At 41.7% G+C, this 23,971-nt stretch overlaps 1 protein-coding gene across 1 annotated transcript in view; it reads left to right on the top strand.

The window, feature by feature from the left end:
- Positions 1 to 22,929, top strand: part of LMNB2 (lamin B2) — a 151,321-nt gene extending 128,392 nt beyond the window's left edge. Inside the window, exons 4-13 of the mRNA XM_034755603.1 lie at positions 4,952 to 5,108; positions 5,778 to 5,903; positions 7,030 to 7,200; positions 15,918 to 16,043; positions 16,773 to 16,993; positions 17,462 to 17,759; positions 18,333 to 18,440; positions 19,192 to 19,311; positions 20,831 to 20,929; positions 22,411 to 22,929. Coding sequence (XP_034611494.1) covers positions 4,952 to 5,108; positions 5,778 to 5,903; positions 7,030 to 7,200; positions 15,918 to 16,043; positions 16,773 to 16,993; positions 17,462 to 17,759; positions 18,333 to 18,440; positions 19,192 to 19,311; positions 20,831 to 20,929; positions 22,411 to 22,452 — 1,468 coding nt within the window. The 3' untranslated portion in view covers positions 22,453 to 22,929. The remainder of the gene's footprint in view (positions 1 to 4,951; positions 5,109 to 5,777; positions 5,904 to 7,029; positions 7,201 to 15,917; positions 16,044 to 16,772; positions 16,994 to 17,461; positions 17,760 to 18,332; positions 18,441 to 19,191; positions 19,312 to 20,830; positions 20,930 to 22,410) is intronic.
- Positions 22,930 to 23,971: the final 1,042 nt, after the last annotated feature.

Below are 23,971 nucleotides of genomic sequence, written 5' to 3'. Positions count from 1 at the left end.
AAGTGGTAATCACTAGCAGCCAGCATGGATTTCATAGAATCATAGAATATCAGTGTTGGAAGGGACCTGAGGAGGTCATCTAGTCCAACCCCTGCTCAAAGCAGGACCAATCCCCAACTAAATCATCCGAGCCAGGGCTTTGTCAAGCCTGACCTTAAAATCCTCTAGGGAAGGAGATTCCACCAAGGGGGACACCACTTGTTACCCCTCTCCATTCTGAGAATTTACCATTTATTCCTACCCTTTGTTCCCTGTCCTTTAACCAGTTCTCAATCCATGAAAGGACCTTCCCTCTTATCCCATGACAACTTAATTTACGTAAGATCCTTTGGTGAGGAACCTTGTCAAAGGCTTTCTGGAAATCTAAGTACACTATGTCCACTGGATCCCCCTTGTCCACATGTTTGTTGACCCCTTCAAAGAACTCTAATAGATTAGTAAGACACGATTTCCCTTTACAGAAACCATGTTGACTTTTACCCAACAATGTTCTTCTATGTGTCTGACAATTTTATTCTTTATGATTGTTTCAACTAATTTGCCCGGTACTGACGTTAGACTTACCGGTCTGTAATTGCCTGGGTGACCTCTAGAGCCCTTTTTAAATATTGGCGTTACATTAGCTATCCTCCAGTCATTGGGTACAGAAGCCGATTTAAAGGACAGGTTACAAACCATAGTTAATAGTTCTGCAACTTAACATTTGAGTTCTTTCAGTACTCTTGGGTGAATGCCATCTGGTCCCGGTGACTTGTTACTGTTAAGTTTATCAATTAATTCCAAAATCTCCTCTAGTGACACCTCAATCTGTGACAATTCCTCTGATTTGTCACCTACAAAAGCCGGCTCAGGTTTGGGAATCTCCCTAACATCCTCAGCCGTGAAGACTGAAGCAAAGAATCCATTTAGTTTCTCCGCAATGACTTTATTGTCTTTAAGCGCTCCTTTTGTATCTCGATTGTCCAGGGGCCCCACTGGTTGTTTAGCAGGCTTCCTGCTTCTGATGTATTTAAAAAACATTTTATTACCTTTTGAGTTTTTGGCTAGCCATTCTTCAGACTCCTCTTTGGCTTTTCTTATTACATTTTTACACTTAATTAGGCAGTGTTTATGTTCCTTTCTACTTACCTCACTAGGATTTGACTTCCACTTTTTAAAAGATGCCTTTTTATCTTTCACTGCTTCTTTTACATGGTTGTTAAGCCATGGTGGCTCTTTTTTAGTTTTTACTGTGTTTTTTAATTTGGAGTATACGTTTAAGTTGGGCCTCGATTATGGCGTCTTTGAAAAGGGTCCATGCAGCTTGCAGGGATTTCACTTTAGTCACTGTACCTTTTAATTTCTGTTTAACTAACCCCCTCATTTTTTCATAGTTCACCTTTCTGAAATTAAATGCCACAGTGTTGGGCTGTTGAGGTGTTCTTCCCACCACAGGGATGTTAAATGTTGTTATATTATGGTCACTATTTCCAAGCTGTCCTGTTATAGTTACCTCTTGGACCAGCTCCTGCACTCCACTCAGGACTAAATCGAGAGTTGCCTCTCCCCTTGTGGGTTCCCGTACCAGCTGCTCCAAGAAGCAGTCATTTAAAGTATCGAGAAATTTTGTGTCTGCATTTTGTCCTGAGGTGACATGTTTCTAATCAATATGGGGATAATTGAAATCCCCCACTATCATTGAGTTCTTAATTTTGATAACCTCTCTAATTTCTCTTAGCATTTCATCGTCACTATCACTGTCCTGGTCAGGTGGTCAGTAATAGATCCCTAATGTTATATTCTTATTAGAGCATGAAATTACTATCCATAGAGATTCTATGGAACATGTGGATTCACTTAAGATTTTTACTTCATTTGATTCTACATTTTCTTTCACATATATTGCCACTCCATACTCCCCGCCCCCGCAGTCGCACGACCTGTTCTGTCCTTCCAATATATTTTGTACCCCGGAATGATTGTGTCCCCTTGGTTGTCCTCAGTCCACCAGGTTTCCGTGATGCCTATTATATCAATATCCTCCTTTATCACAAGGCACTCTAGTTCACCCATCTTATTATTTAGACTTCTAACATTTATATACAAGCACTTTAAAAAATTGTCACTGTTTATTTGTCTGCCCTTTTCTGATGTGTCCAATTCTTTTTTATGTGAATGTTTCTCGTCTGATCTGGCCCCTAGATTACCCTATTCAATACTCAAAGCTGGAGGACATCCAGAAGGGCCTGCTACTGGGCTAAATGGAAACGTTTCACTTCATGAGCTCACCCCCATCACCACCAACTGAGTGCAATATCCATACTGATCATCCTTGATTACCACTTTAGGCTCAAAACGTTGGACATTCCCCTCAGTTTTGTATAGGTCCAGGTGGTAGCACTTGCCCTGCTCCGTCCGCCTACCCGGCACTCCTGCTGGGGAGTGGGGTCGGGGCATGGGGGCTTGCCCCATTCTGCCTGCCCATGGGGAGCAGGGCAAGCCCCCATGCCCCAACCCCATTTCCCTGGCAGGAGTGCGGGGGTGACATCGGGAACAGCAGGCAGAAGGGGTGGGAGAGGACACCACTTGCTTTGGCCCAGGGCCCCACAAAAGCTTAATCCGCCTCTGGTGGCAATGCAGCATTCCATTCACACATTCATAGCCTACTACGCCTCACCCAAGAGCGGCTGCGGACGCTGTAGTGTGCCACACCGTGCTACAGATACTGCACTTCCACTTTATCCTTGCACCCAACTCCATGTTGATCACAGCTCACTACTCCCCCATATTTGGAATACATATACGGACCATCACTCAAAGAAGAAGAGGAGGTTACTTACCTGTGTTCCACAACCTGCCTTTCACCCCTCTACTGCAGACTGGACAACTCAGCAGTATCGGGGTCACTGGAGAGGTGTTGATACACACAGCTTATTATAACCTTGTCTGGGAGCATGAGGGGATGCATGACACATGTGGGTCAACAGACACTGTTAAGAAAATCTTTCTGCACTTGGCGCACATCCGCACGCACATTTGGAATACAAAGAGGGACCACCCATCTTGAAGAACCTCCAGTTACAGATAAAAAACCACCTCTTTCTTTGTTTAGGATAGACTTGTTTAACAACTTCTTGCTGACTTTTCAGTGCCACCTTTCTTGATACTGAGTGTGTTTGTATCCATCACATTGGTATTGGACCACCTTGGCATCAATGGCCTGTTCAGCAGTCTATATATGGGCCTTGTACCACACTCACTCTTGTTGGCTTGTACAAACATCAGCAACGATGATTAGGTTTTTGGTCACTGAAATCACAGTGCCACATTTTGCATGGGAGAGGTCAGTAACATGTTTCTTATGCTGGAATGCCATAGCAAACTGGAAAGGGTAGTTGTGCCACTAAAAGAGATGTATTCTCTTTCATCTTCTCCATTGGGATTCATCTCCTACTCATTCCCATTCCTCTTCCTGGGCATTATACTGGGATCCTGGGAGGGATGCCACAAGACCACTCTGTAATTAGGAAGACACATTAGTCTTGTTGGAAACATGCCCTCAGTATCATCCTTTGTGGAGTCCAGTATGCATATGCTTACCAGTCTTGGCTGTGCTGGGCATGGGTTATGTAGCCATATGTCTGCAAGCCACCATCCTCTGCCTCTTCCCGCCTCCTTCTTCCTGCTCCCCCCAACTGGTTAAATTGCCTTCACCTTATGGCAGGTTAGTTAGTTACCTAAGTCAGCTAGCGCAATCACCGAATCTAGAGACTAGAGGTGGAGTGAGGAAGATCAGTGTGCAGAGGTGGATGAGCAATTGATTCCAGCTCCAGTATCCTCCTCCTTTCCTGATGACACTGTTAATCCATCCGTGCCACCCACCAGATAATCTCAGAATCTTCCACAACCTTGTGAAATATATAGCTGAGACCCTTTACACAGGAGGTGGTTCAAGAGAAGCCTAAAATTATTTGATATTCTGCACCACACTATGCCTGGAAATCTTGCAATGCTGATCAACAAGGAATTATTGGAGCCAGCTAATTACTTGTGGCAGACCCTAACCTCTGATATTGTCTACGTCTAAAAGAGCTGATAGTGATATCAACTCCTTCTTAAGAGCTTTGAGGATTTCTACTCACATCAGGTGCCAGGATCTCTTACAAGAAAAGTCTGAACAACAAGGATTTCCTAAGATGACACCAAGGGACATGGACTCTCTAAAAAGCTTGACCTTTTCAGAAGGAAAGCCTGTTCTTCTGTCAGTCTACAAACTTTCATTGCCAACTATCAAATGTTCCTGGCTATCTGCACTGGGAAAAATGATCTGTCATCATTTGATGTGTATTGTACTGGGTACTGTTAAATGATTGCTACTTTGCCTCCAAGATGTGACTGCATTTCAGTGGTGGGTGAAACGATTTTTTGGTTTGGGAATGAGCACATTATGTAGAATGGCCCTGATCCTTAGAAGCACTGAACACCTGCAACACACATTGACTTCAGTGGGAGTTGCAGGTGCTCTCCTACTCTAAGGATCAGGTCCAAGGTTTGTAAGGCTCCTCGGGATGAAATGTGCTATCCAACTTTTAAGTTAATTGATTAATGGAATTTTTATTCAGCACTGGACATTGTGCTGTGTGTATATATAATGCTGACTTTATCACGGTCTGTTGGGGAGACAGTTTTAATGTAACTTTTCCCCCCACAAGTGGCTAAAGTTGCTAAAGTTTCTCTTAAGTAATCAACAGATTTGCAACAGCTCAATGGAAAAAAAGTTTTTTTAGAGTGGTTTATTTTTAATAACTTAAAATAGATAGTAGTCTGGGGCCACCTAGTGGTAAATAATGAGTAATAATTGCTAGAGGTCAGTTTGGGATATGGAACCTCAATGTAACAAAACCTTTTGAAAGAAATAAAACTAGCAGCCAGCTTGTGGAAATAAGACACATATATCTATTATTTTTTTTAGCTACAAAAAGAAAGATGCAGATTTATCCGTGGCTCAGAGTCGCATTAAGGATCTTGAAGCCCTGTTCCATAGAAGTGAAGCAGAACTCAGTACTGCTCTTAATGAGAAGCGCAGTTTGGAAGCAGAGGTTGCTGACCTGCGGGCCCAGCTTGCTAAGGTATGTAAAGGAACATTTTAGAGTTTACCTATATACAAAGAAAGACTCTATCCTGTTGAATTTGTTACTTTAGTTTACTGTTGTAATGTGTTGCACAATCATGCTAATATATCTACTTAGAGATTGATACATGAAGTATAGAGATTAAATTTGCATGTGTGTGGCTCTTGCTCCATAGAACAACTCTGGTATGCAGATGCCTGTCTTTCTCAACTGGTTTATGAAACCCACAAATGTTTGTTCATGACCAAGGGCAGCCCAACATTGTCTTGAGTAAAGCCTGGCATTTCAGCACTGCTTCAGCACCATCCTTTTACATCATCAAGTACATGCAGAAATAATACCCAGGCTGTCCCAATGAAAAATATTTAAAGAATAGTCTACTCCATGTATAAAGTGTGGGGAGCTAACAATTCCCAGTTTTGTTATCAGACTACTGAGATAAACATGAACTGTAGTAGGTGATACCAGCATATGAAAGTTGTTTTAAATGTAGTCACTGGTATTCTTTTGGGAAACTCGTTAACTTGGGAACGGATGAATAGTTGGGAACACTTGGGAACAGGCAATTAAATTAAGGGCACTATGTAGAATTTCATAAATGGAGAACAAGGATGCCAGTTGAACTTAAATGCAGTTTTAAAATTTGGATTCTGAATTTCTCACTAGGCAGAAGATGGTCATGCTGTGGCTAAGAAGCAATTGGAAAAGGAGACATTGATGCGAGTGGACTTGGAGAATCGCTGCCAGAGCTTACAAGAGGACCTGGATTTCCGGAAGAACATATTTGAGGAGGTATGATCAATCCAACAGCTTAATCATAACACAGAGCTTATGTAGCCTTTGCTCAAAGTGCTCTACAAACAATGACTAATCTTGTGAGTTAGGGAAATGATCATCATTGTCCACATTTTATAAATAGAGAAACTGAGGCACAAAGCTATTAAATGACTTGCATAAAGTCACACGTTAAATCAGTGGCAGAGCTGGGGTAAGCACCCAGAACTACCTGGCTCTGCACTTCTAGTTATCTTGGCATATAAAATGGAATTCTCTCTATATCAGATTAAGGTACATCACAGTGAGTGGAAAGACATTTTTTTGTCGTTTGAGAGTCTCTCTTCTGTTTGCAGATGTAGGGTATTCCTGTAAGACAATTTGTAAAGTCGTTCTGAATTCCTGTTAGCCTTCTATGTATGTTGCTCATGCATGCAAACATGTTGAAAGGTTAATTTAGGGCATCAAGAGCTCACAGTTCTCTGGAAAGAGAGAGAATGTCTGAGTGAAAACAATAAAATTCAAGAGCATCACATTTTAGGTCCTGTTATACTTCAGGGAAAGAAGATGCATGTAGGTTTTTTGCTGTTAATTCAAAGTCTTAAATAAATAGGGCTCATCCAGATTGATCTCTTAAGTGCACACCCATATGAATTCATTATTTTCACCTCGTGTCACTGGTTCACAGTGTACCCATTTTTACCAGAGTAATATATGAATCTCTACAGAGAGTGTCATCTACCAGTGGGTTTAATGTGTGTGTGTTGAGGGGAGAGGGTTTTGTGCTGCACTCGATCTGCTGTTAAAATTGATATTTGATCCTGCTCTCTCTTATTTGGTTAATGCAGCACAAAATAACCCCTTATTTTAGAATCTCTTTGCGTTTTTTAAATGAAGACAATTAATGTTTGAACATGTTTATAAATTAGCTCCTGTAGAAAGGGACCAGATAATTTTGTATCTGTTAAAACATTTAGCTCACCTTAACAGATCTAAAGTTCGTATTTTTAACTGTGTTGGACTTTGTGATATGCTTTCAATGCCTTGGCAGCTAAATAACAGAAATAATTAATTGTGGTGTAAAAGAAATTGATCGTGTTGTTTACCCTAACTTGGGCCTTTGCCTGCATTTTTGTTTATGTAGGAAGTAAGAGAGACAAGGAAACGGCATGAGCACCGTTTAGTTGAGATAGACAGCAGTCACCAGCAGGAGTATGAATCCAAAATGGCCCAGGCCCTGCAGGATCTGCGCAATCAACATGATGAACAGGTCAAACTGTACAAAATGGAGCTGGAACAGACCTATCAGGCCAAGGTAGATATTACTGGTATCTTAGTGTTCTACTGGCTGCCTCACAATCAACGGGAAAACTCTATCCCTACCTCAGGGAACTTTCATGCTACTATGGAAGCACTCGGAGTGGCTCTATAGTTAAGGTAACACCAGGATTTTCTTTGTAACCGGACCTGTGCAATTTTCTAGTTCCATCTTGAATATTTTTTGAAAAATGTATCTAAGTACACTTGTTACTCTGGGTTTCTCTAAGAGGAGGCAAGGTCACAATAATGTGCCTTGCCCTTGAAGTGGAAGATGGGGAGGTTTATGATAGTTCTTAGTTCCTGGGGGAATTAATTCTGCATTCTTGGTCTGGCCTTCGAGAAAGCTCTGTCTCCTGCACAAACAAGCTTTATCCTTCTTGTAGGGAGTCTCACTATGTGAGGACCACAGTCTTCATCCCAGAGCTTTGGATAGTCTTTCAGATACCCTGGGCCCAGGCTGTTGAGCACCTTGAAGATAAGGCTTGAGACCTTGAACTTGATTCAGTGTTCTGTGGGAAGTCAGTATAGGGAGTGGATGACAGATTTGATGTTCTTGCAGAAGCCGGAGTTGCTGAGGGGTCACAGAGTTCTGTACTAGCTGGAGTTTACCTAAAGGCTGATGGCATCAGACCCAGGTGCTCATATAGAACACCTACCAAATAAATGTATTAAAAATGCTCTTATCTATTAGAAACCCCGCCCCTGAGTAATATAGTATAGTTAACAGTACTATTATTATAAACCAATGAACACATCTGTTGTAAATGGTGAAAGTGAATTAACATGAGATTCAAAACCACAGACAGTGGAAAATATAAATTAATCCCATGAGAATAATGGTATCAAACAGAGGGCCAGGTTAAGGTTGTCTGGATGGCAGATGAAGTTCAATATTGATAAAATAAAGTAATGCACATTGAAGGGAAAAAGGTAAACTACTCCTACACCTTACAGGATTCTAATTAACTCTATCAACTCCCACACCCAAAGAAGAGCTCTGTGTAAGCTTGAAAACTTGTTGCTTTCGCCAACCGAAGTTGGTCTAATAAAAGATATTACCTCACCCACTTTTTCTCTCTAATATCCTGGGACCAACATGATTACAGCAACACTGCATGTATTAACTCAGCAATGCAACTGGGCATCATTGTAGACAGCTCTATGAAGACTTGCTTGATGATCAGCTGCAGTCAAAAAAGCTAACAAAATGTTTGGATGTATAAGAAAAGGGATAAAGAATATATTATAATAGCATTATAAAAATCTGTACTGTCACCCCATCACAAAAAGGATAGTATGGAATTAAAGGGGGTTCAGACAAGGACATTGAAAATGATTAGAGAGGTGGAAAAACTTTCACATGAAGAGGGAATGAAAAAACATATTGTTTGCCTGGGGTGGAGGGAGGCTTGATAAAAGTATATAAAATAACTGGTCTGAGGTGGTGTATCAGGAGTTTCTGTTCTCCCTCCGTCATAACACAAGAACAAGGAGAGTTTCAGTGAAATTAGAAGGGAAGATAAATTCATAATAGACTAAAAAAAAATACTTTTTCACACGGCACTTCTTAGACTGTGAAACTCACTGCCTCAGGAAGTCATTGAGACAAAGAATTTAGCAAGATTCAGAAAGGGATTGGACATTTGTAAAGATAACAAATATCCAGTGTTACAGTTAATGCTGACAAAAATTTTGGAAGGGTTAATAAATCTCGTGTCAGGGCTACAACCAACCTCTGAACTGCTAGAGATCACCATGAGACCTAATGAGGGGAGCGGATTATCTGCCAGCTGCAGGGCTTTTACTCCTTCCTTTGAAGCATCTGGCACTGGTGGACCTCATCTGGACTAGATGGACCTCAGTTCAGATATCAGTATTGTAGGATTTCCTGGTGCCTGTGGCAGGGCCCACTCACTCCTACCTCTGCTCAAGTCCACAAACCGTTCAGAGACCTTTATGCTAGTAAAACACCCAGTGCAGTTTATTTACAATGTCGGTTCCCACCACCCTTGTACAATATATAGCCGTACTCCTACCATCTTAGGGAGCCCTCAGCTCCTGAGGCAAGCGGGGAAGAGCAGAGCCTTGGCCTAATGGCTTAATTAGCCTTCCAACTCTCCTCCCCTCACCAGTTAGGCACAGCTCTTCTTAACCAGGTCTGTTCTGCAGTGTTTAATTGGAGCTGCAGTGACCAGAGTGCTGGCTCAGCTGTTGTTGCCCAGCATTCTGTCACAGTGCCATTTTTATGGCAGTTTGGGAGTTATTCAGCCTGTCAGTACCGATTTTCCTTGCTGTTCAGGACTCTAACCCAGCTCCAGTGTCTAAAGTATCAATGTTGACTATTCCTCAGATGCCCCATACGGTACCTTCAGGCCCACTCTTTAATGTGTATGTCAGATCAGTAGCAAGTAGGGGGAAACCAGCCATGATCTTGCAGTACCTCCAACTCCAGGCTCTGAACCTGTCTCCCCAGTACTGATGGTGACAGCTCTCTCCTGGTGGGAGGATGAGGACTTGTCATTGGATTCTGAGGTTCTTACATGTCACTGCCCGAATACATACAGCAGTTCCCATGGAGTGCCTATTCACCATGGTACCAGGCGTAGTCACAGCATGGCCTATCCCACAAGGACCAATGGCCCAGACATAATTGGGGTCCAGGGGCCATATCAGTGGCCTTTCAGGAATCTTTGGGGTTTCCCTCCTCAATCTAGAGCATGCCTCACAACTTGCCTTTGCGAGTGTCTGTACCAGAATCACATCAACCACCCTTGGTAGAGACTTGTATATGCAGAGGTTTGCTCTCAGGAGTTGATCTTGGAGGAATCAGAAGAGGGTTCACGTCACCAGTCCTTGACCACCTCCTCGTCATCCACCAATAAGGCAGTGATAAGCAGAGTCTGTTTCTCCCACACCTGATGATTACAGAGCCCATCGGGAGATGTTGAAGAGGATGGCTGCAACTCTGAATATCCAGCTGGAGGAGGTCCAGGGAAAGTCACATGTGCTTGTGGACATTTTAGCCTTGGTGGGACCCTGTAAGGTAGCTCTCCCTATTAAGGAGGCTATCCTTCAGCCTGAAAGTGTTCTGTGGCAGACCCCATCTTCCTTGCCCACTACTGCAAAAAGAGCAGAGTAGTTACTATGTCCCCTCACAGGACTTGAAAAATTTCTATAATCATCCCTCTCTGCGCTCCCTGGTAGTCTCTGTAGCCAATGAAAAAGAGGAGACAGGGTCACCAGGTGTTATTACTGAAAAGCAAAGAAGTAAAGAAATTGGACTAATTTGGAAGGAAGCTTTATTCCACAGGAGGTTCATAGCTTTGAATTGCAAACCAGGAGGCTCTGCTGGGTCATTACAATACTATCTCTCGGGGTAAAATTGTAAAATATAAGGACAGGCTACTAGATGAGCTGAAACAGGGATTTACTGTGATGGTGGATGAGGGGAAATTAGTTGCCATAACGTCTTTGCAGGCTGGTCTAGACCCAACTGACTCTGTAGCTTGAGACGTGGCCTCATTAGGTGGTGGTGGTCATGGCTGCAGTCATTTTGGGTCATCCCCCCTCCCACCCCCCCCTCAGAGGTTCACCAGACTATTCCAGACCTCCAAAAGGGTACTTACAATAGGGGGTGGTGCCAATAGACCATTCAAGATCCTTTTTGAGGGTCCTTCACTTTTTTCTGGAAAGACTGACAAGAGGCTGCATAGTCACAAGGAATCAAAAGTGACCATTAAGTCTCTGGGTATTTATATGCTGGCAACAAAAAGAAACTCCTTTCACCCATAGCACTCCCACTATCCAAATGTCATGACCTGTACCAAGGACGTGTCCAGGAAGAAGAGCAGAAGTTATAAGAGACGTCTACCACCTCTTTCTGCCTCTGCAGTGCCGGTTCATCTAGGCAAGTTGGGTCCTCCAAACAAACATTTTGATGCATTGGTCAAGGACAGACTGCCAGTCCCCAGAATGCCATCTTTTCACATCCCCCATTTGCTAATCGCCTATCCCACTTCCTAAATTCTTGGTCTGGCATCACCACAGATTGGTGGGTTTTAAGCATAGTGGAATTGGGATGTACCCTTGAGTTTGTTTCCATCCCCCCTCCCGCCCTTGTTCCTTGGCCTTGTCCAGGGACCTCTGTCATGAGGCTGTTGTACTACAGGAGGTCCAATCTCTGTGTCTTGTGGGAGCCATAGATGAAGTTCCTCTGTTACTCACAGGAAAGAGATTTTATTCCTGCTACGTTCTAATCCCGAAAGCAAAAGGCTGTCTCAGGCCTATTTTAGATCTGAAAGAACTCAACAAGTTCCTGAAGAAAATAAAATTCCAGAAGGTCACCCTAGCTTCCATTATTCCTTCTCTGTATCCCAGGCACTGGTATGCTGTCATCAACTTAAAAGATGTGTTTGAATTTGTATGTGAAGTTATTAATACCCTTTGTATAATGTTATTAAAACATGTTTAAAACAAAGACATCCTAGCCTAGCAAAAGTGATAAACAGGTCTGTCTTAGACAAAGAAATGTGGGTTTACCTCAGTTTACATATTAGTCACAAACAAAGCTATCAGAGAAACCAGCAGGGATTGTCTTAGCTTGAACTTGAGAGAGAGAGGGAATTAACATGGCTCCTGCACCCCAGAGAGACACTGGAGGCTGAATCTCCCGGAGGCTTTACTAACTTTTAGAATAATGGCAATTCTTTAGGAATATAATTTACTCCTGAGGGAATTCTGCACCAAAAAAAAAAAAAATTATATCCACAGATACAGTATCCTGACACTCCCCTCCCCCATGGAACTTGAATCTAGTTTCAGCAAAGTTGATGGGTTCCCCCTTTGGGTTTCTGGCAACCTGTTCACTGCTACACCTTTCAATTAAAGTGGCTTTTTTTTGGCTGCTGTTATGTTGGCCAGAAAAGTGGGGACATTGCAAGTGCTAGTGTGTCAGAGCCTCCCTATATGGTCTTCTGTAGTAACAGTTTGCCTTTGTCCTCACCCGAAGTTTCTTTCTAAAGCAGTTTCCAGCTTTCACATTAATCAGGCAATCTGATGACTTGTCTTTCCAAAGCCTCATATGCATAAAGACAAGGAAAAGCTTCTCACTCTAGATGTTAGAAGAGCTTTGGCTTTTTACCTGGATCAGACTAAATCATTTTGGTCTTCAATACAACTGTTCATCACAATTGCAGACAGAATGAAAGGCTGTCCAGTGTCCACTCAGAGAATCTCTTCTTGGATATCCAGTTATATTCAGTTACGCTATCAGTTTGATAACACTGGTCTGCAATTTTTGAGAAGTCGTCTGCTTCAGAGATAAAATGTGCTATTTATTATGTATTTTGATGTGCTGAATTCAAATATGACAATTAAAACAACTGATTGGCTACTGTTTCTAAGATATTTAAGTTTTTACATTTTATGTCTATGTATATTGTGTAGATAGTAGAGTTTTAATCATAAATTGTAAACCTAGGTCTTTTCATGTGTTTATGGTTGCTTTACATGATAATATTTCACCTGTCCTGTTTATGTAACACTTCAAAAATCAGCAAAAGGGTTATATAAATAAAATTTATTATGAAACAAAAGGCAAAAATCTATTATGTACATAGTTTAGTCCTATTCAGTGTCTACTCGGCGCTTCTTGGCTTGTCTCTTGTATTCATTAAATGGAGCATCTCTTGTCACTGTCCAGCAATAGTCTGCAAGCATTGATGGGCTCCATTTGCCCTGATAGCGTTTCTCCATTGTTGCAATGTCCTGGTGAAATCGCTCACCGTGCTCGTTGCTCACTGCTCCGCAGTTCGGTGGAAAAAAATCTAGATGAGAGTGCAAAAAATGTATCTTTAGTGACATGTTGCAACCAAGGCTTTTGTATGCCTTGAGGAGGTTTTCCACCAACAACCTGTAGTTGTCTGCCTTGTTGTTTCCGAGAAAATTTATTGCCACTAACTGGAAGGCTTTCCATGCAGTCTTTTCCTTGCCACGCAGTGCATGGTCAAATGCATCATCTCGAAGAAGTTCACGAATCTGAGGACCAACAAAGACACCTTCCTTTATCTTAGCTTCACTTAACCTTTTGAAATTTTCCACGGAGGTACTTGAAAGCTGCTTGTGTTTTGTCAATGGCCTTGACAAAGTTCTTCATCAGACCCAGCTTGATGTGTAAGCGTAATAACAAAATCTTCCTTGATTCAACAAGTGGTGGATGCTGAACACTTTTCCTCCTAGCCTCCAATGACTGTCGGAGTGGCCAATCTTTCTTGATGTAGTGGGAATTTCTTGCACAACTATCCCATTTGCAGAAAAAACAGCAGTACTTTGTGTATCCAGTCTGCAGAGCAAGCAAGAGAGCAACAACCTTCAAATCGCCACAAAGCTGCCACTGATGTTGGTCATAGTTTATGCACCTCAAAAGTTGTTTCATGTTGTCATAGGTTTCCTTCATATGGACTGGAATTGATGGCAAAAATTGCCATTATGCAGTAAAACAGCTTTAAGACTCGTCTTCGATGAATCAATGAACAGTCTCCCCTCATCTGGATCGTGAACCATGTTGAGGGCTGCCATCACACCATCGATGTTGTTGCAGGCTACAAGATCACCTTCCATGAAGAAGAATGGGACAAGATCCTTTTGACAGTCATGAAACATGGAAACCCTAACATCACCTGCCAGGAGATTCCACTGCTGTAGTCTGGAGCCCAACAGCTCTGCCTTACTCTTGAGTAGTTCCAAATCCCTGACAAGGTCATTCAGTTCACCTTGTGTTATGAGGTGTGGTTCAGAGGAGGAGGATGGGAGAAAATGTGGGTCCTGTGACATTGATGGTTCAGGACCAGAAGCTTCATCCTCTTCCTCGTCTGACTCAAGTGAGAATGATTCTGGTGTATCAGTAACCGGCAGCCCTTCTCCATGGGGTACTGGGCGTATAGCTGATGGAATGTTTGGATAATGCACAGTCCACTTTTTCTTCTTTGACACACCTTTCCCAACTGGAGGTACCATGCAGAAGTAACAATTGCTGGTATGATCTGTTGGCGCTCTCCAAATCATTGACACTGCAAAAGGCATAGATTTCCTTTCCTGTTCAACCACTGGCAAAGATTTGTTGCACAAGTGTTGCAGTATATGTGTGGGGCCCACCTCTTGTCCCGATCTCCAATTTTGCAGCCAAAATAAAGGTGATAGGCTTTCTTAACCATTGTGGTTATTACTGTGCTTTTGTGATGCAAAAGTCACTTCACCACAAACATAGCAGAAGTTATCTGCACTGTTCACACAAGTACGAGGCATCTCTGCTCACTTTGGCTAAACAGAAATGTGTCCCTTTGCAAAATCAAACACTGACAAATAAGAGAGCACGACACCGTATGATTTCTAGAGCTGATATAGGGCAATTTGTTCAGCAGAGTGATGTAAGCTTTGTTATGATTGCATCATCCATTACTTCTAGGAATAACATGATGCAATTCATATCATGTATGACGCAATACCAGCTTCAGATTACATCATTCATTGTTTTGCCTAAAAAGCAAGTACTGTCCAAACCAGTCATAGATTTATTCATAGATCCAGTCAAAGATGTATTTTAGTCATTTCTGGTTTAAATTGAGATCCCTTCCCTTTATAACTCACTTATCCTCCGCCATTCCCAAGTCAAGGGTCGTATATACTGACCCAATAGCATATCTTGAAAACTAGAGCCAATCAACAATTTTAAGCATCATTTTTGTTCTCAGTGACCCAGAATTAGTAAAGTTTGACTACATTTATTTCAGAAGCATTTTGGCTGTAGAGCAGTGTAATGTGACGCCCCTGAGTAGAGTGTGGCCCATTCAGCGAGGTCTCAGGCAGCTTCTGCGGTATTTCTGGCTCATATGCCCATCTTTGACATTTGTAAGAAAGCAACCTGGTCATCATTCCATGCATTTGCCTCTCACTTTGCTGCCTCTCAGCAATCCAGAGACAATGCCAGATTTGGATGAGTAATCATCTATTCTTTATTAAAGTAAACACTGAAACCACTTCCAGTTCAAACTGCTTGTGAGACACCTACAGTGAATGGACATGTGCAGTCACTCGAAGTAGAGACTGCTACTAACTTTTTTTTTTGGTAATTTCAAGATGTTTTGCACATTTCTATTCCATGACCCTCCCTCCTTCTATCGGAATTGTTCTGGTAAGAAGAGACTGAGGGGGGTCGGGGCAGTTCCATCTTTTATACCTGCGTGCAGTAGTGCAAGGCAACAGAGGGCACTCAAGTTGCTCCAACAGGGACCGCCATGGGAAAATTTTCTGACAGCTGTGCTGTAGGTGTGTACACACCTACAGTGGAATGGAGATGTGCAACACATCTTGCAAGAACGACAGCTACAGAAAAATAGGTGAATAACCATTTCTTATTAATGGAATGGCTGTAACATGATTGTACAGATGACATTTAACTTTGCAGGAAGTTAATGAAAGCAGTTAATTTTAAATTTCACTTATTTGAAATTCTCTTTTAAACTGTTATTTCTAGACACAGACTCTGTGCCTAGTTATATTTCTTAGCCAGTTTTGCAGTCATATTAAAATTGAGTGTGTGTAATGGAGAAGATGATGGACTTTCTGTTCTAGTAGCACAAGCCGGTTTAGTCAGTGCAGCCCTAAGCCTGTGAAGCCTAGTCTAATGTGAGTATCCTGTGCCAAACTCTCTTCCAGTTGGAGAATGCCAAACTGTCCTCTGACCAAAATGACAAAGCTGCCAGTGCTGCCCGGGAAGAGCTGAAGGAAGCTCGCATGAGGATAGAGTCTCTCAGCTACCAGCTCTCTGGCTTGCAAAAACAGGTGAAGGAACTACATTTCCGTACATCTAAAACTCTGTGAACGGTTGGTCAAATAAAACTTGAATTCCTTTCCCTTTGTTCACTCTCCATGAATGCATTGGAGAATGAGTTGACTAGCAGGTATGTTTGTAGAAAACAGTACATTTTATACACATTTTAGTGGAAGGTGAATTTTAAACTTGTAATTGCGAGTATTTGCATTGAAAATCTTATTCTAAAGTTACTTATCAGACAATGTGACCTGTATCCCATCTTACACTAATTATTAAACTGCCATTATAGCCCCAATCCTACCAACTGTTCCTGGTACAGTAACCCCTCCCTGTTGCATATATTCTATCTCAAAACTCAACTTTTTCCCTACATTTCAGGGGATGAAAGGGGTTTTGGAGCATTCCCAAAAGATTAACTAGTCTGGATTTCAGTAGACAAGGGGCCTAGCAAATGTCTTAGTTGCAGGAGCACACCCTGCCAAGAGTTCCCTAAAGCCCTGTTGCTTTTGCCACTTAAAGCTATAGAGTGAATAATACACTGCCCTTTCCCTGTGGGATGGACTAGATGGTGACCCATATGTCTGTTCTGCCTCTGGAAATGCATGGCTGTAATTGAATTCCTGAGTCTAGCTGTCTGATTTTGTTTCCCCTTTTGCAATACCTGTCAGAGGGAAATCACGTATCCTCCTCTGTCTCCACACACGCTAGGTTGACTTCTTGTTTTACTGTGACCATAGGCTAGTGTCGCAGAAGATCGCATTCGGGAACTGGAGGATATGATGGCTGGTGAGCAGGACAAGTTCAGGAAGATGCTAGATGCCAAGGAAAGGGAAATGATGGAAATGAGGGACCAGATGCAGCAGCAGCTTGCAGAATACCAAGAACTGCTTGATGTCAAATTAGCACTGGACATGGAGATCAGTGCCTACCGAAAACTTCTGGAGGGTGAGGAAAAGAGGTAGGTATCGGTTTCACATGCTTCACACTCTGCGCAGGTGGGAATTTTTCCCAGCTCTGACATTGTTTTGTCCCCTTTGAACACCAGTGCACAAACTTTGCCTAATTGAGGGCCACGCTGGCCTCTTGGAACCTGAGGCCACTATATACATAATGTTCATAAAATGAGGCAGTTGCTGCTGCTCTCATCTGAACACCCATCTATTCAAATATTTATGAAATACTGTGGAATAACATGTACTTGACATTCAGCTCCTTTTGTACTTACCTGCCAAAGGTTGCAGGACTCTGTGTTTCTCCTGCTTCTGTCATCATGCCTTAAAGCAGTTCATATAAAAGCCTAGGGTATTGGTGTACTGTGGCATGTTATTGTATATATTAATTCTCTCAAATAATCCCCTGGACCGCTCCTGAGAATCTAACTGCAGCCTTCTTCATCTGGTTAAAATGTCTGTTTGATTGCGTTAAGATTGAAGCTGTCGCCAAGCCCGTCCTCCCGTGTTACAGTCTCCAAGGCTACCTCCAGCAGCAGTAGCACCAGCACTTCAGTTGTTCGCTCTTCTCGAGGCAAGAGAAAACGGGTTGAAGCAGAGGAGCTTTCAGGCAGTGGTACAAGTGGAATTGGCACTGGGAGTAGTAGTGGTAGCACCAGCGGTAGCAGCAGTAGTTTCCAAATGTCCCAGCAAGCCTCAGCCACAGGAGGCATCAGCATAGAAGAGATAGACCTGGAGGGAAAATATGTTCAACTGAAGAACAACTCTGAGAAGGTGAGTGTTAGTAGAACCTTTAGAAAGGCCGCAGTGAGCTAGCATGCAGATATGACATGGCCTCTTGTAACCCAAACATACTGCGCCCTGGAGAGAGATGATGGCCAGTCTCCCTTGGGCACCACTCCTTCAGAAGTGACAAAGTGGTACTTAAATGCTGATAGTATTGTTTCAGCACCAATATTGTGGTCAGCGCTATACAGGACACAGAAGAGGGGATAGTTTGTGTTCCAAGAAGCTTACCATTTAGTAGCCTGATCCTGCAAACAAACCTCTAGGTAAGTTTACTCATTTGAGTAGTCTCATTGACTCTAATGGGATTAGTGGGTGAGTACAGTTACTTACTTGTGTATTTGCAGGATTGAGCCTTAAATAAGGAGCTTGCAATCTAAACTGTTCATTGGGCTAAAAAAAATACTCCCAGAAGCTACAGTGCATGTGACCCAATAACAAACCGTGGGAAAAGCTAGTGACTGTATCCTTAGCATTTTAATAAATACACAGGCATTAGAGATGCCATCTGTCTGGCTCTAGATATCTATTCCTAAATAAACTTCTATATCTTTCCATTAGGACCAGTCTCTGGGTAACTGGAGACTGAAGAGACAAATTGGAGATGCGGAAGAAATTGCTTATAAATTTACTCCAAAGTATGTCCTCAGGGCTGGGCAAACTGTTACAGTAAGTCACTGAGGAGACACTTTTGTTGTTGCTGTGGCATCTGGTGTGAATGTGAGCGAGTGTTTAACTGGGCTTGATATAGGGCTTGCCCCTGCTCCCATTGAGTTCACTTTTGTTTGGAGTAAGATCATGCTCCTAAAGAATACGATATGGGAGTTGAATTTCTGCAATACTATTTTAGTGGATTAAGAACTGTCGGGTTAGGCCTGTTGTTTGGCATTTTATATGCATTTTTGTGTTCACCAAATGAATCATTACTAAATTAGATATTTTGTCTGCAATCTGCATTAAAAGTCTCTCCATAGGAAAGGAGCAGCTTTCCTTGTATTATTGCTTAAATATTTGCCATAGCAAGTGGGAACTTATAGCCTTTTAAGAGGTTAACGGGATGAGTATGCAGCTGTATTTTGTCTCTGGGCTCTACCATGATAGTAAATGCACTGAGTCCAGGAAGATTAATTGCTATATGCAGAAAAGAAATGACTGAAATATTAAACTCCATTTATTTTCTCTTCTCTGTAACTGTGGTTGCTATTAACTTGCAGCTTCTTAACGTTTTGAAGGGAAAAAAACATTTTCCTGCAAATAGTTTCACTCTAGTTTCATCTACTTCACTGTCATTGGGAAATGAGAAGGAGCAAGTGGGGTGGCAAGAAAAGGGTAATGAGAAAAGTAAAAATATAGGGTTTTTTACATATATATAAAAAGAAAAAGGGCATAAACATCTGCATATAGAATTTCTCTTTCTTAGATCTGGGCTGCAGATGCAGGTGTGACTCATAGCCCCCCTTCTGTCCTTGTGTGGAAGAATCAGAGCAGCTGGGGCACTGGAGGAGACATCCGCACATATCTGGTGAACTCTGATGGAGAGGTAAGCTTTGTCTTCTGGAAAATGATGTGGGCTGCATTACCTCCCAAACCCATCTATGCATTTTGACAAAATCGCAGTTTCACACTATCCTTAACTCTCTTCTTTTAAACAAAGTAGTGTTTTCATTTGTCTGTAACGTTTAAGTGATAAACATTTATGAGCTCAAATGTGGTTTTAGGAAACATGGTTCAACATACTGATCACTTTAGTTGATCTTTTTAGTGAACTGTCCTGGAGAGTAGAGGATTTGAGTATACATTTCCAGTAGAGAAAGCAAATGTGCATTGCTCATTATTCCAAATGATGATACTGAGTATATTTTAGGGTGCTATGTAAACAATAATAATGCAAAAAAAAATAGAGATTTCTTCAGTACTGCAACCATATCAGGAGTTTCCACTGGGCACAGGTTTCGGAGTATTCTTCGTTGTCCTGCATCCTCCCACAACTGTTTTTGAAAACTGTCCCTGCAGAAGAATCTTGCAAGGGAGGATCATGCTTTGGCTGCTGTTGGTAAACATGCATTGCTTCAGCTGTCCAGAAGCAATAGCAAAGTAAAACTGACCAGCACTGTGTCAGTTTTCATGCCTTTCTTGCTGACAGTTCTATGAAGGTATTGCAGGAACAGCAGCACAGGACACAGAGGTAGGATAAAAGATCATAGATATACACGGGGAAGGGAACTGGCTCAGTATTCAAATTGGATACATTTATTCAATTAGTAGCTGAAAGATCCTCAAAAATAAAATAACCTCTCCCCACAACCTGATATTTATCAGTCCCTCCACTTGGAAATGTCTGTATCTAGGAAGATTTCCCCAGAAATTCAGATGTATCCCCTACATACAATTCCAATGTGCAACTGCTGTGAGGACCAACAGCTTCTTATTACTAATCTTTGCTACAATAAATTAGAAAGGAAGGAAACTTCCTGAATTTTAAAATAATCCTTGTAGTAGCTTAGTGAAGACACAACCCTGGGTTTAGTAGGCCAATGCTCAAACCACTGAGCTATCCTCCCCCTTGTGAAGTGAAGACAACAATTCCAAATATTTGGTACATGCAACTGACCTAGAATATGAGTGGAAATTAGATAGAGGTTTCAGTTTAGCTGTGTAATAGTTAAGAGAAATAGATCAGATCTTAGCACATTCCGCAGTCTTTTATGACACAGTTCCCAGTTAAGCCCATTAGTAGGTTTTTAAAAATGAATAAACCCCACATGAGAGGTAGAAAGGCATCTTATCTGCTCCCTCTCAAACTTCTATGAATAAGAGAAAATAGCTAAAGATAAGGATGATTGAAAACAAAAATTACATCACTACAGTTAGAGATGGGCAGAAATAAGGGAGGTCCTGTAGTTTGCAGAACCTAATTGGCTAGGATTTGGTTAAATAAAAACCCCAAACCAGGGATGATCGTTCAAATATGTGGCCAACTGCTTGGAATTCCCCAAAGTTTGGGTGAGAGGGAAAGAGCTGATGGCAAAGTGAACACCTGTGTCTGTCCCCTTGTCTAGGAAGTTGCAGTAAGAAGCGTCACAAAATCTGTTGTGGTGCGGGAGAATGAGGAGGAGGATGAAGCAGAGTTTGGAGAAGAGGATCTCTTTCACCAGCAGGTAATATGATGAGAACCATTTGTTTAAACTCAGGCTATCCTCCCACTTCTCCTCACTTGTGCCTGGTGAATTGGGTTAGATTCAAGCATGGAATGGTGCATCTTCCAACAGCTTTTGCAAGCTGTGACCATTCTGATCCCAGCTTTTGGAATAGGTTCCTGTAAAGGATGTGCCAAAGAGAGCATTCTGCAATCCCTGCTCCTGAGCTCTTAACTTGAGGAACTGATGTATCCTTTTGGGCCCCACAAGATGCACTGTAGGCAGTGACTGCTGACAGGTCAGGGTGCCATAGACTTTGGAACATAATCCTGGTGCTAATGGATTTGAAACAGCAGGAGTGTTTTTGAGAAAGGCCGTGAAGGTTGGTGATAGTGTAAACTCCATAGAACAAAGAAAAATCTTTATTGCCCTGTAGATTCCTATTGCTGCTCTTCGACAGCTGTATGAAATAAGAGCTGGGAAATTGTGTGATCAGTGATTCCCACCAGCCTGTGCTGCCTTCCCTACTAGCAGGGCTAGCACTAATGTCTGTAGCATCCTTGCTCTAAAGAGACAGAAGATATTCTGAAAAATATGGCAGTTAATTACAGGGAAATGGACAATCCTGTTCCCACTATGGCAGCTGGACTTTGCTGGTGTGTTTTCCTGCAGGATACAAATGTTACACAATAAATAAACTTGGCTGACCTTGTTACGATTACCTTTTATGTAAATTCCAATGCTTTAGAATGAGTATGGGAGAATGTATGGCCAGCAGTTAATGGAGTTGACAGAAGAGAAAAACTTTGTGCATGTTATACTAGAGGGCACTTTCAAACTACTGTAAACTATTGCCGTATATTCAGATTTGATCAGTGGGCATTAGTAGCCTCTTTCACAATGAACTCAGCAGGCTAGGCCAATGCAATTTTAAAATCAACTTATGGACATTTCTTGGTTTCAAGGAGATTGAATTCGGAGAGTGGAAGAATCTGAAAACAAATACACAGTGTTGTGTGTTTTGTATCCATAGAAGCATGGTGCCAGGATACAGTTCTGTGCCAGATATCTGGTCGAGCTTCATTGGTGTGTGTTTGTGCATTATTACAGACTGCATTTAGAGGAAGGATAATACAGTTCCAAAGATGACTCAATATCACACTTCTTCCCTCCTCTCTGCCAGTGTGGAATAATAGCAGGGAACTCTGCCAACACTGCTTCTTGCCATATTCCCAACGTGTTTAGTGATAGTCCCCACCGGGGGTCTATCTGGATTAGGAGAAAGATACTTTTTAAACCAGTATGATACCTGAGCCTAGGTTACAACATGACCAACTAACAAGTTTGTAAAGGTGTTAAACTGTCTGCAGTAGGTGCCAAATGGTGTTTCAAGTCATGTTAGCTAACTTGAGTTATCTTTTGTACTAGTCAAGACAGGACATGAGGTGCTTGTGGCCTGCTATCATTCTACTGTGCACTAACTAATTTCTTTGTTCCTCCAGGGGGATCCCAGGACAACGTCTAGAGGATGTTCAGTGATGTGAAAAAACATTATTATTTGCTACTTTTTTCCTTTCTTTCCTTTTATTTTTGCTATTTTTTTTCCTGCAGAGCCACTGAAAACTATTTTTATATGTATCATCTGATTTCTTTAAAAGTTTATTCCTTGTTACATTTTTATAGAAAAAAAATTAATCAAGCAAAACTGCCAAGATTTTTAAATAGATTTCTTTATCCTTCCCCCTTGCCTACTATGGGAATATTGGATTATTTCCCCACCATTAAAACTTTTGTCTTGTATACAAACCTGCAGTAGAATGAATTTTAAGCTAAAATGGGACAGGACTCCTTCAGAGTAGGGTAAATATTAGGGCTGTTGATTAATCGCAGTTAACTCATGCGATTAACTCAAAAAAATTAATCACGATTAATCGCACTGTTAAACAAAAGAATACCAATTGGAATTTATGAAATATGTTTGGATGTTTTCCATACATTTTCAAATACATTGATTTCTATAACACAGAATACAAAATGTACAGTGCTCACTTTATATTATTGTTGATTACAAATATTTGCACTGTAAAAATGATGAACGAAAGAAATAGTATTTTTCAATTCACCTCATACAAGTATTGTAGTGCAATCTTTGTCATGAAAGTGTAACTTACAAATGCAGATTTGTTTTGTTACATAACTGCACTCAAAAACAAAACAATGTAAAACTTTAGAGCCTACAAGTCCACTCAGTCCTACTTCTTGTTCAGCCAATCGCTAAGACAAACAAGTTTGTTTACATTTGCGTGAGATACTGCTGCCTGCTTCTTATTTGCAATGTCACCTGAAAGTGAGAACAGACATTCACATGGCATTTTGTAGCGGGCGTTGCAAGGTATTTACGTGCCAGATATGCTAAAGATTTGTATGCCCCTTCATGCTTTGACCACCATTCCAGAGGACATGCTTCCATGCTGATGATGCTCATTAAAAAAATAACGCATTAATTAAATTTGCGACTGAACTCCTTGGGGGAAAATTATGTGTCTCCTGTTTTGCCCACATTCTGCCATATATTTCATGTTATGGCAGTCTTGAATGATGACCCAGCACATGTTCGTTTTAAGAACACTTTCACAGCAAATTTGACAAAATGCAAAGAAGGTACCAATGTGAGATTTATAAAAATAGCTACAGCACTCGACCCAAGGTTTAAGAATCAGAAGTGCCGTCCAAAATCTGAGTGGGACGAGGTGTGGAGCATGCTTTCAGAAGTTTTAAAAGAGCAACACGCCGATGCAAAAACTATAGAACCTGAACCACTAAAAAAGAAAATTAACCTTCTGCTGGTGGCATTTGACTCAGATGATGAAAATGAACATTTGTCGGTCTGCTCTGCTTTGGATCGTTATCAAGCAGAACCCGTCATCAGCATGGACACTTGTCCTCTGGAATGGTGGTTGAAGCATGAAGGACATATGAATCTTTAGCGCATCTGGCACGTAAATATCTTGCCACGTGGCTTACAACAGTGTCATGCAAATGCCTGTTCTCACTTTCAGGTGA

The sequence above is a fragment of the Trachemys scripta genome, chromosome 22, assembly GCF_013100865.1.
Source record: "Trachemys scripta elegans isolate TJP31775 chromosome 22, CAS_Tse_1.0, whole genome shotgun sequence".
Taxonomy (NCBI): domain Eukaryota; kingdom Metazoa; phylum Chordata; order Testudines; family Emydidae; genus Trachemys; species Trachemys scripta.
Note: the sequence above shows the minus strand (reverse complement) of the source record. Positions and strands in the feature narration are given on the sequence as shown.